We start from the raw sequence: 16,408 nt of genomic DNA, 5'->3' as shown, positions 1-16,408 counted from the left end.
AATCACAAAAGTGACGTGACACACACAGTTAGGATCAGGAAGTTGGGACTACACTATCTTTTGTCTGTAAATGAGGCATCAACAAAATATCGCTGCATGCTCCTTCTTCCGGATGATGTTGTTATTTATATATTACAGTCAAAGCATTTACGCAAGAAAATACCCTCATCTGAATTCTAAAACAAATTCGCATGGATTTTAAAGGCATATAGTCTATCTTTTATCTACAATATGGCATTACAATATTTTGCAAGAAGAACGCAAAAAAAAAAATGGTAGTATTAATTATGAGTTATCTATAGCTGCAGTGCTTTGAAAATAAAGTGATTTTGATGTTTTAGCCCTTTATAAAATGTTTGCCTGGAATACAATATATTAAACTGGTACCCCGCTGATTGGTGGCTACACACAAACATAAGAGATGCAAAGTCAACAGGGTACCCATTTAGGCAAATGAGAACAGGGAATCATTTTGTACATATGTAATTACTGTCGTTAGTATCGTATCCAATGTCTTCGTAAACATTCTGAGGAATTTTTTTTATGATTTTCTAGTTATGATCTTTAATTTCACCACCTTTTTGGAACCTGCAAAATTTTACCAATACCTTAGACCCTATGTCTTTAAGATATTTCGAGAAAAAAAAACCAAGACAAACGTAAAACGTATGAAATATAAATGAAATCGCATAATTGTCATGCAAAGATATTTGGAAAATGAAGTTATTTAGACATGATCGATCTTCTAATGCGGATATTAGTTACATAATGGCACCAAGACTGAATATTGTAATGAAATTGAGCAATGGGACAAGTCAGGATAGCAAACAGTGATCAAACGCACAAATGATAGGAGAATAAAGTATATGCGAATAGGAAACAAAGAGTCGGAACATATTAGAAAACATTACATGCTGACTGGCCACATCAGTCGTGATCTTCATATTTTGATCAGGTAAACAGAATGATCCTTGGCCAATATTAGAATTAAAGGATGTTCTAATGATTAATGTTAAAAACACTCGTCCGACAGACTTCGACTCTATGAAATGTATTTGCGAATTGGATCATTACAACAATGATGAGACTTGTGAGATGCTAACTTTGGGGGTGCCTATTCCTCATAGACACTTGATCCCATCTCTGGTATGTCCGGGGTCCGTATTTGTCAAACTCTTAGTTTTGTATTCCATAAATGTGTTATTAGATTGATCACTGTTCGTTATCTTCACTTTTTATTCAATCCTCTGTCGCATATAGTTATTGGCAATAACCTGCATTGATATAACAAACGGATGATACACATAGCATTATCTGGTGTATTGAGTCAGATGAGATATACAAACACCATATGCAGGTAATAATGGAATATTGCCACATACGCATGGGGTATTGATGAATGGGAAATTGGATTCATCCCGTTTGTCATCAAGTAAAGTTGTTGATTTGCTGTCAACATAAGCTTACATTTAACAAAATTATGAAGTATATGTGGACAAACTTTGTTGTGGAAAGTATTATTTCAAGCAAATCACGACAGTAAATAAAATTAATAGAAACCGATATCAAAACTATTATCTATTAATCATACGTATTTACAACCTCGGCAAATTCAAAAAATGTTTTGCAAGTTTTCATTCTTCTTTTATTCAAAGTTAGATGTAAGGTAATTATTGCAAGATTTTCAAAATAGGTTCAACATATAAAGACAAAGTCCTAACAAAATAATTGCTGAACAAGTCGTTGACACTGGCTGTTAAAGATACTTCGGTTGGGGGACACGTATAACGTCCATGGCGGCACAAGTGACAACCGGGGCTGGAGTGTTTCTGCCTTGCTTGCTCTGGTCCATGGCATGTCTTGCACAGATGACGGTCGTAGAAAGGAAGACATGGGTGGTGGCTGGTGCTGTCAGCGTAAGGAAAACGTGGGAGTTCCTACTTTGTTGCTGCAAGGACCGTGGTGACTGGTAGAAAAAGTGTGGCTGCCGGAATGACGTCTGAGGCTGCTGAAAGCACGAGTGAGGCTGCTGCTGGTTGTATCTGGTCGACCACACCCTGTTCTGTGACTGCCAAGGAGTGCCAGTGGGCGGTTTATGATGCCATTGGCTTCGGTCCGGCTTAAACATGTCGTTCTGGGCTTGGCTGGTGCATGTGATGCAAATAGGGGGCGGACCGACATTTAGCTAAGATGGTAGAAAGGTCCTCCTCTTCCTCTTATAGGAACGTTACACAAACGCTCCACGCGTTGATGGGACGTTACAGGAACGGTAGACAAACGTTGTGGAAACGCCAAGTACGTTGGTTACACGCTGGAATAAATAATGAAACGCTACCTGGATGCTAGGGAGACGCTACCCAAACGCTTTGAGAACGCTATCAAAGCGCTAAGAACTCTACGTATTACTTTTATGTTCGACCACAGACGTCGCCTGACACTGCGCGAACGCTGGTTGAGCTTTACCCTAGCGTTACAAGAACGTTATAACAACATTGATCTAAAAATTCAATTTGAAGAATATCGACGTTTCTCCAATTTTTCAAAACGCAACCAAACGTCTAACAAAACAAAACGCTATAGTGTGACACGGGCTTAAGATGTAAACATATGTAATGCTTGTTCCTTCGCCAGTTAGAAGTGAGGGTATCTGTTTTTTTGGATATCTCCCTAATCACAGAGCTCCCGCATCGCGCCTTACTCATATGAAAGTACTTTCTAGAAGATTATTGAGTCGGAATCAAATATCACTAATAACTGAAGATCACTAGGAATGGATAATTTAATGTTGCAGTAAATCAACTTTGAATGTTGATGACCTGGCGGTTCAATCTGTTTAACACCTCACCAGAGGTGTTTTTCGGGAAGTTGACGAAAAACACATCGGTCTAATCTATTGCTTTGTAATCACTATCGTATTCAACAAGCAAATGCATGTCAAGATACATTTAGAAAGGTCAATGTTAATACAATTCACAATGATTCGAAATTTATTTACAGAATGACTGCACAACAATATTAGTTCTACTGCAAAACATATATATATATATATATATATATATATATATATATATATATATATATATTGATTTTCTCAACGTCGTTACCTTAACATTGTCTCTCTGGTGCAGATAGGAGAGTTACTCGAACATTATTGATCTAAATTCATCCTGGTGTACAAATGTAACACATTTTGACAGAAATCTCACTTCCTGAATTCTGATTCCTTTTGTTTGTAAGAGGAACGCACACTGGTTATATTTAAAAAAAAAATGCATACGTCATGTTGTAAAATGGAGGATGCATAAAATATAACAAATTTTCAAACATGTCAATGAATTGAAACCCACGGCTAAGTGAAAACCGACATATATGATTTCCTTTTAATGAATGGAGTCATAGGTTGAAGGTTGACTCAGTTCTGTCAGTTCCTGATATCCACTGTTCACATTCCCATCGTCTTGGATTTTTAGTACAGCGTCTTTGGTGAAAGTCGTAGAATCACTCGGATGATATTTCTTTCCTTCGTCCAATTTCGTCTTGTTCCTGAAATATATTTCATTAAGAATTTGAAACTCGAGGGTTTTTGAAGAGAATTTGTAATGTGGCGCCTTTGAGAAAAGCTGCTTACCATTTTACGATTCTGTAAACGACATACACTCCATTGAGAACCAATGTAAGACATAACACACCAAGGACTGTATAAAATCGTGTGTCCGTTTCCTGCTCTTGACTTTCAACTACAATAATTAATTGAAACAATGAAAAAAATTATATTAAAAAAAACGTGTCACAGCATTACATTTATATATGTATATTCTTGTTTGTTCATGCTGACCTTCTAAACAATCCTTCCCATGCCATCCAGTTTTGCAACCATTCGTGCAATAGCCCGTCACATGGTGGCAATCACGTGATTTCTGACAAAATACACTACATTCTTCTTTACAACCAGCACCAAAATGTCCAAACTCGCAGACTATAAAAATGAAATTAAAATGATAATTAGATCATGAAATAGCAAGGCACGTACGTTTGATTGAAATGTAGATCTCGTACTTCAGCACACACAAACATTACCCTCATCACATTTGTCTCCCTGATATCCAGGTCCGCATTCGTTATTACAGGAACCACTGATGTGGTGACACTGCTTACCCTCCCGACATTTTCCGCATGTTTGGTTACAGCCTGGTCCGTACTGGTTATCATCACACTCTAGTGTAATAATAAAAATAAAAATGCAGGAAACGTTTCAATGAACCATGTAACTGTACTTAAGAAAAACTAAGTAGATGAAGTGCATGGTCGATAAGATTGCACTCAAAATACTATATTTGTGTGGTACCCTTACTGGATGGTGAAAATGATAATTAATGTTTCTTTGGGCATTTTTATTAGAATTATTGATGTGACGTTTACATTTATTGCATGTATTTAAAATTGAAATCCGCTCATCTATATATTGTATGTAGCTAAGGTCGCTCTCATGGTAATAACGCGCCGTCAACGTTTTAGAAGGTACAATCAACTAAATACAGTGATATGATAAACATTTCTCCTCGAATGCTGATTTACTTACTTGTGGTTTGTATAAACTAAATCGACACGAATTAACTGTATTTCAGAGACCCGTAAATGTTGTGCCATATGAACTATTAAAGTACAATGCCTCGAGCTTCCTTTACCTTGACGATAACTTTATGGAAAATGTACGAGACTGCCCAAGGGATGAACTATGGTGGGAGGATATGATGTACGAAAAGGATATATGAAATGTTATCAACCCAGGCACGTGACTGTCTAAACTAATCAGATCATGTGTTGCACAGAAATCTCATACCGGGGTATAATAATATATAACGAATCCGTAAAAAAGACAGAATAATGATGTAGGCCTACTCACTAGCTGCGGTAAGTAGTCTAATTGAATGTTTAAACACGTAGAATCATGGGAAGGGATCATACGGACAACCCCTCCAGTTTCTGACACGTTTTTTATCTTTATTTTCATATTCTGATAAAGATGTATCGGATGGACATTACCTTCACCTTTTAGTACAGTATTTTTGAATGGTAAGAATATAACCTTGAAATTGTGAATGTAACTTGTGTATCGAATGACGAGCACTCGTCTCACCCCTCCCTCCATCAAACTTTAAGAAAGCAAAATTCGGGGCAAATTGTTTGAGGTTGTAATCCCCCACTATGCAGGATTTTAAATATACTGTCAAAAAATTAGCATGCTCTTTTGAATTCACTAACTTATATGCATTCACGACGGACTGGTACCTAGATACAGTCATAATCAAATAATGGGTGGTGGTATAGGGATGCAGTATTTTCCTAATATTTGCATTAAAGCAAAATGAAAGAAAATTTACTTGTGTCACACAAAATTCCTCTCCACCCTGGTTGGCAGCCTCCCTCACATTGTCCAGTTGTTTTGTTACACCTTCCGGGGACTCCACAGTTAACGCTACATTTCCCTGGGCAATTACCCCCATAATAACCAACCGAACAAGCTGCAATTGTAAAAAAAGCTATCCACCAATCTTGCTTCCCTACTTCACATAGTAATGTTTCTCAAGAACGGCAATCACAGAACCCTTGTAACAACAAATAATGTAAGCATACTACAACAGAGTGATGCTAGACCTGTCCCTTGTCTTCACTGGCAAATGATATATACTCTTCTCTATTTGCTATTGATGTATCACGTGTCGGCAAGCATGGACACGAGGGGAGACTGGTGTCGATTCCCGGTTGTTAGATACAAACAAGTCATATGCATTGTACACATATCGTTCAAAATCATCTTTGCATATCAACGAGCATTTACACTTACCTATCCGAGGGAACCCATATCTATATGAAAATCAATTTTCTGATTGTTTAATGATTAACCTGATATTGAATATAGTGTGAAGTTTGAATATTTGAAGTCGTCAAATTAATTCGTTAAAATCACACCGAGGTAAGGGATTCTTTAGAAAACCATTCCGACCAACATGTAACTGAAATCATATTTAACAAAATGCTTCAGACTGATCAAATTCAAATAATGTTAACCTTACGTTCGTTGATGAACTAACTGATTGTACATTTTGTGTATGAACGTACTGCAGTTATTCAGAAAAGAATGCAATGCCTGTGAATTTTTGAAATTTTATATTAGTTTGAACGTTCTTTAATGGAATTAGGTCTCACTAGTTTTACAAAGGTTTCCTTCAAATCCGGCATCACATCCCTGAAGACATGATCCGTTTATATGGTGACATTGTTTGTTATGTAGACATGTTCCACAGTTATATATACAGCTCACTCCGTATTTCCTCCCGTCACATTCTATGAATTAGAGTACAATACATATCACGATAACTTTAAAACATGTACATGTAATATATTCACATTCCTTAATGCACAATGCTCATTTTCAGGAAAGAAGATGTTTCTTTTAAAGTTTCAGAAATAAAAGTACACCTCCATCTTAAGCAACAATTTTACCCTCAGTACAATGTGTCCCTTTCCAGCCAGGATAACAAGGAGATGTACATTGTCCTGTAAATCTCTCACATCTGTCACAATTAGTGCACGTTCGAGAACAGTTCTTCCCTTGCCAACCAATAGGGCACGCTGAAAAAGTCAGTAAGGCAAAATAAGTGTAAGTCAACAGTGTAGGCACAATTTCTGAGATAAAACTTCAAATATTAAAGTATTTGGACCTATAAGTGTGTACAATTGTCAAAATCACTGTTAGTCGTGTTTCGCAACATGCACACAACCATTGAAATGAATGAACTTCAACGACTGTGATACATGTAGATGTATCGATTTCTGCGTTTTATCCATAGAATCATATTTCTACTTGATGAAAAGCCGATCTTAGACGGGGAGTTTGATAAGCCTTTGCGGGAAATGATTATTGAATTGCAATTTATGTGATAATGGTTATCATTTCAAAATAGTATCTTTTTCATGACGGCATCATACCATGCATATACGAAATGTACTTGTATGCTCTATATCGCCCAGACATACGTGTTTTGCATTTGTCTCCGTAGACACCGACCTCACATCCGTTTGTACATGTCCCGTCTACATTGTTACACGTCACCCCGTCACTACAGTTACCACAGGTCTTCTTACATAGTTCTCCGTAATACTGATGACTGCACGCTAAAAATGAAATTCATGTACATACATGAACAATGATTTTTTTTACAAAGATTCAAGTACATGTAACACTGAAGTAAAACTGAAATGGACATACGTAGTTCACACTGATGTCCCTGGTATCCGAGTTTACATCCCTGACAGGCCCCAGTCTCTATGTGACAGTATCGACAGTTAGTATCAGGATAAGGGAAAGAACAGTCAGGTCCGAAGTAACCGGGTACAGGACAACCTTAGAAGAATTTAAAAACAAGTCTTAAAATCGCAGTTAAATCCCTAGAAACCAAGCGCATGACATTCTTACAAAAATATTAACATTGTAAAATGTAAAATACTGTTTAAATTAACCTTGAGGTATACGATCAAGTATGAATCAGAAGACGGTGATAAATTTCAATATCTATTTTAATGGACATGTAAGAGATAGATAGACTGTAGATTAGGTTTGTCGGAAGATAATGTATATATCTTTCTTATATTAGAAATCGGTCCAGACATAAAAAGTGATTCAGAAAAAATGCAATAAATGAAAAGTAAACGGTACGCCATGCATTTAGACGCATTATTATCAGCGCCTGTTTTACTAGTAACCTTTAAAAACTCAAGACGTGCAATAAACTAAGATGTGTTATTTGCCCGTACATAGCACAACGATCCTGATTTTTATTCAAAAACAGAAATAGATTAAAAGTTAAAACGACAATGTCATGTGCTACTTAAAATTTTCTTTTTGTAAATGCGGTGAGAATTACCTCGGCCATACGGAGACACCTTAAACACATTATGTTCGTTCACCGAGAACGGAGCTGAGAAATCAAATTAAAATGTAGCCATCTAGTCAGCACATTAGAAATTCCACTAAAAATCCTTTTACCGATTTTCCAGCTGATAGTATTGTTAATGATAAGCTAGGTGGTTGTGAAACAGATAATTTGAATAAAACCGACAAGTAGATAGAACAACGAACTACGGTGCCTTCATTTCTAATCTACATCAAATAGAGTATGAAAATTATGCATGAGAAAAAAATAAATCTACTTTTAAATCCATTCAGTGAACTGACTCGTAATTTTTAGGTAGGACTAGTCATCATCGGTGATATTTGTGAAACACGACTATACAAATCGTTTAAACCCATTATTTTTAACTCTGCCCACTTGCTAAAGTTGTTGATTTCCGACAAATTAAAAAAATTGATAAACAATCTAAAAAGATGTTATTTATTTTCATATAGCAACCCCTGTCGAATAAGTTCCATACAGACACCTCGCATGAAATTTCAAAAGGGTGATTGGTCAATTTGTTAAACTACAGTGATTCTTGATTGTAAGTTTGGCTTACTTCTGCCCTGCACATTTAATTCGACATTCTGGTCGATTAATTTTACTTTTTTTTTTAATTCATGAGATTTACGAAAGCAGCTTAAAGAGTACCTCACTATAGGACAATCAGATGATCATGAATAATAATATGTAATATATTGGTGAGTTACAATGAAACGATCGTACGAACCCCACTTACAATTAAAAAGCATAATCATTTTTTTTTATAACGATGTAATCTGATTTGTATTCGACGATGCTCATATGCATTTAATCAGGAATTACTATATTTTTTTTCTCCATAATGCATTCTCATTAAAAAATTAAATTCACGTAGCATAAGTAGGATTTACTATTTATGTTAGCTATTACTCCTTTCACAATTCGACACATTAGTACGATGGTACGATGGAAAGTTACAATGATAGCATCGTGTCATCACATCGTACAATCACCATCGTGCTTCCCCATCGAGTCATCGTGCCATTGTCATAGTATAGCCGTGTCATATCATCGTGTAATCGGACCATCGTGTCCTCTTTTCAGTAGACCACATATGGGTTCACAATATATAGGGCTCGTGGCGGATTTGACCGGTTGACAGGGGATGCTTTCTCCTCCTAGGCACCTGATTCCACCTCTGCTATATCCAGTGGTTTTTGCCCAACTTTTTGTATTGCTTATGGGAGTTATGAGACTGATCACTGTTCGTTATCTTCACCTTCCATATATTACTGTGGTATGCAAACATATATTAGTTATATATCAGTGAAATAATAAATTATCAACATATACCGTAAACCTCTACTTCACAGAGTTCATTAAATGCATATTGATCGTATCCACTAGGGTAGGTCACTCCTGGTAGTCTTTCGTTGTAGTAGATGACGTATTGTCCATGAACTGGACAGGTGACGTTGAGGACGGCAGGTATTGTGGTGGTTGTGTAGCTCGTGTCATGGAAACACAATTTTCCCCGTGTTCTGTCGGTTGTGTTTGATACGTATAATGAAAACCCCAAAAATCGTCCAGTAAAGGCGTTCGTTGAACCTGAGATATAAAACATAAACAGCGTATTATCGTTTTAACAAACATTAATAATAAACTCCTCATGAACTTTTTCATTGTGCATATTGTTGAAAATGTGTCAAAAACTACAAGGGAAGGGGGGGATAATGTGATTTCCATCAATTGAAAATATCATTATGAATATTTGTATTTACATTTCTAAATTTAAAAGGGGAAGAATTAATATTCTCCTGCCGAAAAGTGTGACATTGGAAATTACAGAAACAATAATAACGATGAGATTTTCTCTCAATCTTTTAGGAGCTCAGCAATACAGCATTCGTTTTGTAACCAGGGGTCGTGAGTTCGAGCTGTTCTCGTGCCGTGGCCGCGTCAAGTCTAAACATAAACATAAGACGGCTTGCTATTGTGGCAAACACTCGGCATTTAGAACTGAAGAATAACGAGTCGTTCGAATAATGATCTTCAAACGGAGGTCCCGTGTGGCGGAAGCTGGCGATACGATAACAAAACCTCACTGTTACGGGCGTCAGTGTGCTTCTCCTACAACTGGTGACGTATCAATATAAGAGACAAAATCTCGACGGGACGTGGAACAAACCAACCAAACGACCAACATATCTTTTTTTTTATAGTCAATGTGTGTATTCAGTCTTTAACGGACACACGGTAATTGAAATATTAGTAGTTATTTACAGAAGACAAATGGATATTGATATGATATGCAATATAATCATATTGCCTCATAATACGAAATACGTCATATAAAAGACACTGTATATGAACCTCTTAGAATTTACACCAAGTAGCTATATCTGATTTTCGTTCTCTGTGACCCTGTAGGAAGCAGAGGAATCCGATAATTCAACGTGCATCATATTCAATATATCTTCGCTAAGTGTATTTATGTTTAGCGGGAAAAAAAAGTGATCAATGGAAAATGTGAAGGTACAAAGAAAAGTACACATCCACGCTGAGTGGTGACAGCCACCATGAACACTATATCTTGATGAACGAAACAGAGTAATCCGTAGTCAAAACCAGTGTGTAAGGAACGGTGTTACAATTGGAATGAATCATACCGGACAACATTCAAACGAATGAAAAGTTTTACATGTATTTAAGAAGTAGATACTTTTACTTCACATGAAACTGCTGATAGCCCTCTGGCATCAATTTATTTGCCAGTAGCCTGTCAAGATTTGATCATGTACCAACCTGTATTTATATCCCGATAAATATTTTAAAATGATACCTTATTACTTATATTTACATTTTTGGTCGGTAACATTACTGAATTGTGTTAACCACACGTTTCCATACATTTCAAATTGTTGACGTCCACAACGAAGCGTCATAGATGTTCAAAATGACGACAACACAAAACAAAGTTCTATAAAATGAAGAACTGTTTTAATTATTAAGACGCTAGAAAGCAAGTATATCAACATATACTTATACATTAACTCGGGAGTATATAATGGAAAACTCTTCCATGTGTCTAATTTTAGGGGGTGGGGGAATTATGATTTAAACGGGGATGCGCAGTGTTACACTTAGAGTTGTGATGCGCTTTGACTTTTGAAAAGTGAAGACGCTGAAGACCGACTTTGAAAGATATTCTGTGGATATTACGGAGTTAACAGAAGACTGAGATGGAGGAACATGAAGAACAGGGCGGCAGTCGTCAGGTGTAGGCAAATCATTTATAGACAGGACAGAGGACGCAGCTCAGATGAATCTCCGGAAAGAACTGAACATCGCAGAGAATGTGGAACTGCACGAAGGTAAGGGACGGTTTGGATTTGGATATGTAATTGTTGATAAACGCTCACTGAACGCTTCTTTTGACTCGATAATTTTTTGTAATAAGTTTTTAACGACGCCTCGCTTCGATGTCCCGACATAAACTTGGAAACCGACATCAAGCACTATGGCTGCTGTGGCACGGAAGCAGTGTGGTGTGTAGGTCTTAATGCACTTTGACAACTTATCGGCCATACATCCTGTGAATGACCTTTTTGCTAAAGTCTAATGTCATCGTCTAGTAGTAGGTACAATTCCGCATCACCGATGACCAGGGTGAAGTTGTAGCAGACGAAAGGCCTAGTAGGCTAGTAACTAAAGACATTGTTTACAGAAATGCTTTTATCAATTATTGATGAAAGTCCACTGCTTGGAATACAAATAAAACCGTAAATACATTTTGTGATGTTGATTTCATCTATTGAACGATTTCTGTAGTAAGTGAGAGCGATTGCTAGATGTGTATTGCCTTAGTAAATACTTAGTAAAAGTAGTACTTGCTACCTACTTGTAATAAATGTTGACCCCGTAGTAGATTTATCCAGAAATAAATACGTATTGCTCGTAATAGTGTTATGTAGGAGAAAACAGTTGCAAATGTAAATATTCAAATATTGCTACATATATATGTACAAACATATGGGCAATTGATGCCCCAAATCTGCATGTTAAGATTGAAACATTTTTGCAATGATTTCGCAATGAACTGATTATAAATGTAACCATTATATCATAAAATTCACCATGTGCATCCGATTAAATACACATTTTTACATCTAGTTTTTTTTTTCTATTCATTTACTCCGTTTTTTTTAGTCATTATTATTAGTATTATCTATTTTTTTTATTGTTCTTCCAAAAAGAAGTAGTTTGTACATGCATATGTTTTATTTTTTTTTTCTGATTAAGATAACTCGAAAAAATCATTAATACAAATAAATGTTCTAACCGAATTTTAAATTGTATGTTTCATAAATAATGATACTTGTAAAGATATGTGAAGCTGTTAGTGTTTTAACATGATTCATGCAAGTAAATGTATGAATACGATATAATTCTTTCAAATCCTTCCTTCATAAAAAAACAAAATGCTTTATAAAAAAGTGATGTCCCTGGATTACAACAAAATGGAACTCATTTTAATAAATATTTTTCAATTTTTTAGGGTCAATTTCAAGGTCACAAGGTCAAACATTTTGGTACCAATGGAAAGATCTTCTAACTAAAACGCATGTGCTAAATTAGAAATCAGTGCCTTGGCGTTTAAAAGATGGAGCTTCTCTTAGAATTTTCTAAGAATATGTCACATGCCAATGCTAAGGTCACCAGGTCAAATATCTCGGGGTCAATGGAACGGTCTTTCAGCAAGATTTATATTATGAAGTTCAAAATACAAGTAAGTGGTGAATATTAAATGTCTTTGTGAACAGCCAAAATTAACAATATATAAAGAAAGGAGTTTGAAATGAAATTAATTGTTGATACGGAATGTTTGGGATATGCTGGAACGACCGATTTGACTTGACGTTTGTACACCGCGGTCAGGTGATAGTAAGGAATTGTAGGGCAAACTTGATATCGATACAACTGGTGTTTCGCTAGCAGACGGTCCGTAAAGAGCTATGTACAGTCCCACGATGGCAACCCAAGTTATTATTGGTGCTTAGCACCTAGTTGTAAATTAGATGGAAGGGAAAAGACGCATTTAGACGCGAATATTTGGATCAAAGGTGTAATGTTTTACCGGCATCCTCAATATATTCCCTAGATTAGTTTTCCTTGCAAACTCACATAATTTAATTAAATGCATTTTCTTATGAATGGTCGTAGTGATTCTTTTCTTTGAAAAAGAACATTTTAATACAGTAATTTAATAGCAGTTGGAGTATTCCATGCTTGTTTACTTAGTTCTTATTTCAACCCGGAAGTGACATACCCTACAAATTACGTTCAATGTGTGATAAAAGTCAGAGTGGATCCGTATCTGGAAAGTCCTGTATTGGTAAATCATTATGTGATTGAAGTATATAAAATGTGTATGACTGGTAAATAATCAGAGGCCGATCATTTTGCATATGAGACTTTTCTTAACTTATCCGCCGTTTATTAAAATAAGAGCAATATGATTGTCTAAAAGAAATGTGCAGTAATGAATTATTCTTACATCTATTTCTTATTTTCATAACGAGAACGTTTGTGAAACTTCTTATCAAGAATTGTGCCTAAGAATATGATTTATTTTGAAACATATTCTAGTAACATTTGTTCTTTATTAATGTGTAAATGTAGGTAACACAAATCAAGCTCTAATGAAAACTTTGTAGGTTTTTAATGTGGATTAGTTTTGCTTAATTAACTCTTCAAACTAATACTATGTTTACAAAAATACCGGCATCCATTGATTATATCTAACATCTAAGCTTTTTACATTGAATACCTTCATGTAAAATATCACAAAATATTATACAAGCTTACAAATAACAAACAGATCAATTGTTTAATTTGTATATTTGATGACATTTTTCGCTTTTTCTCGTTGTAACTACTTGTATATACAATGGAGAACCACCTATAAAAAGTTACCACCGGGCTCCGGGGAATTTATGTGTGCTTGCTGTGATGAAAATGTACTTCACTAAGTGAAGTATTTGTTAGGTAAACGTACTATTATTCTGAGTGCAATATGATCACAATGGTCAGTTCAAGAATAAATGTACAAAGCCGACTTCATAGCGATGGAGAGACAATATATATGTTGCTACTGCTAATTAAAGCGAACCTTGGTGGAAAAAGGGATGAAGCCAATTGATCCTTTTATTCCTGTATACAAAGCCAAATGCCTTGATTGTACATTTGAATTCAGTGGTACATACATGAATCGTTAGAAGTTTGCAAACATACTGAATGTTAATGAAGAACTCATATTTCAAAACTCAACCTATAATTCATAAGAACAATAGCTATTATTGAATTATATATTTACTTAAAAACTTCCACTGATAGAGAGGTATGAGGTTGCTTCAAATATTAAAAGTGTTGATAATACATGCTTATAAGCAAACTCAAGGTTTCCCAAAAGCTAAAAACATATTGTCAAGTACTTTACCCCATGCAGCATTTTCCGTTCTGTAATAAATGGTAATGTGGCGTATACTGAGGATGTCCTGTAGGTCCACTCTCCATGTGGCTATATGTTGAGTATAGTTCGATATGGCACACTGTCCTCCCCAGACTCCAAGGTCAGATTTGAGTCCATCTACAGCATTACTTGCATCGAATATGGGGTTAGATATGTTATATGGATGGAGTTGCCATGTTGGTTTTCTGAGGGCAATGTTTTCTGTATAAAATTTAATCAAATATTTAATTATCAAACACACAAAACCATTCCTTTATCCTACAGCAATGTGATAGCCTCGTGGACACGTTACAGTCAAATCACAGTTAAAGAGAGCACACTTATAATAAATCTACGCTAACAGCGGAATGATTTGCATGGCTGTACATGGTATATACGAAATATATTATATCAATTCTTTATCCATATAATTTCAAATATAGGGCATCATATTCTAAGGTAGAAGAGTGTTGAATTGTTTAAAATTATTGACAGAAAAACAGATACTTCTCTTTAAACAGCGGCCCTATATTTTACTAGATATCAACAGAATATAATGGAACTGGCATATCAAGGACCCACGATGTACATTATAACATACCTGACTCGTCAATAGCAAATATAAATTGTTAAAAAAAATGCTACGTATTAAGATATCTTAAAAGGAAATGTATGTTTCAAATATTCCAATTCTGATATCTTGGGAATTTGAAGAACATTTTAATTTCTTTTTTAACATAGATGTTAACGGCAATCTAAAAATTCTACATTATGAAACACAGGATGTCAACTTCCCATTTATATTTATCAATATTCAATTGTCAACTAAATATGGTGAATGAAATGATTCGATACGAAACAGCGTGTTCTGCATATGATCAGCTTTCTAATCGAGGCAAACTAATGACAACTTGATGCTACATAGCTTTCAACAGTCTCGTTTGAAGACAACATTTCGCATTTTCTGTGCATGCTTAAACGATCTAGTTTGCCAATACAACCTGTCATTGGACCAAATGATGTCTGACGAGTTTCATGGCAATTGTTAGACCGTTCGGTGCACCCTGAGTTTGACCTCAGATTACTCCGTTTACCTGACCAAGATATGGGACTCACGGTTGAGGCGACTAGCAGACAGGGGATGCTTACTTCTCCTCAAGGCACCCGATCCTACATCTGGTATAACCTAGCGTTTGTTCATCTTTCTATTGTGTATCCCCTGAGGGAGTTATGAGAATGCAATTGACCAATGTTTCATATTCTTATTATTACAAATGAGGCACATGTTTTTAGTGTTTATATTTCAGCATCAACATGTACTTAACTAATGAAACAACTCAGTGAAATGTGAAAATGGCCAACAATAAAGAATCTCATAAATCCTATGAATATACAAAATTTAGAATTTGACAAAAATGGACCCCTAGAAGCATGACTGATACCTACGAAAAGTAAGCAATCCCTGTTCATCGTTCGTGTTGGATTAGCAATCCATTTAATGATTTCAAACGATTTTCATTATTCCAACGGTTAAAACTTAAATACAATAGTGAAACACGTGACAGAAAAGAATGCATGTTGATGTAGATAAAGCCATTCAGTTGTAAACACCATGCATATAAAGATTGAAATTTTATGCACGGAATGTGCCGATGAATCATCTAATATTAAGGAATGTAATGTCTTGCACACATGAGCAGGGAATGCATATATGACAACGTTGATAAGTCCTGCTAATTTAAACTAAAACCATACGTGATACGAAACTAAAAGAAATGCGACTCAAACTTGTAATACATGTAAATGTAAAATATATTACGAGATCATACCATAGGCTGTGCATAACTGCAACGAAAATATTATCAAACATATTTGCAGCATGATGGCGGCACATTAGGATCAAAACAAGGAAGTAAATTTATACCGAACACCTTCGATAATAACCAGACCAGTGTTTATG

The 16,408-nt window shown here is 35.6% G+C and overlaps 1 protein-coding gene across 1 annotated transcript; it reads right to left on the bottom strand.

The window, feature by feature from the left end:
* Positions 1–3,263: 3,263 nt before the first annotated feature.
* Positions 3,264–16,408, bottom strand: LOC125663232 (multiple epidermal growth factor-like domains protein 11). Its single transcript, XM_056146135.1, has 12 exons — positions 16,278–16,408; positions 14,437–14,670; positions 9,291–9,545; positions 7,271–7,405; positions 7,039–7,176; positions 6,505–6,633; positions 6,208–6,345; positions 5,382–5,522; positions 4,078–4,215; positions 3,836–3,976; positions 3,629–3,737; positions 3,264–3,543 (listed from the first exon to the last, which is right to left on the bottom strand). The coding sequence occupies exons 1-12, from the start codon at positions 16,327–16,329 to the stop codon at positions 3,381–3,383; spliced, it is 1,773 nt and encodes a 590-aa protein (XP_056002110.1). The 5' UTR covers positions 16,330–16,408; the 3' UTR covers positions 3,264–3,380.

This window comes from Ostrea edulis, chromosome 8, assembly GCF_947568905.1.
Source record: "Ostrea edulis chromosome 8, xbOstEdul1.1, whole genome shotgun sequence".
In the NCBI taxonomy this organism is placed as follows: domain Eukaryota; kingdom Metazoa; phylum Mollusca; class Bivalvia; order Ostreida; family Ostreidae; genus Ostrea; species Ostrea edulis.
Note: the sequence above shows the minus strand (reverse complement) of the source record. Positions and strands in the feature narration are given on the sequence as shown.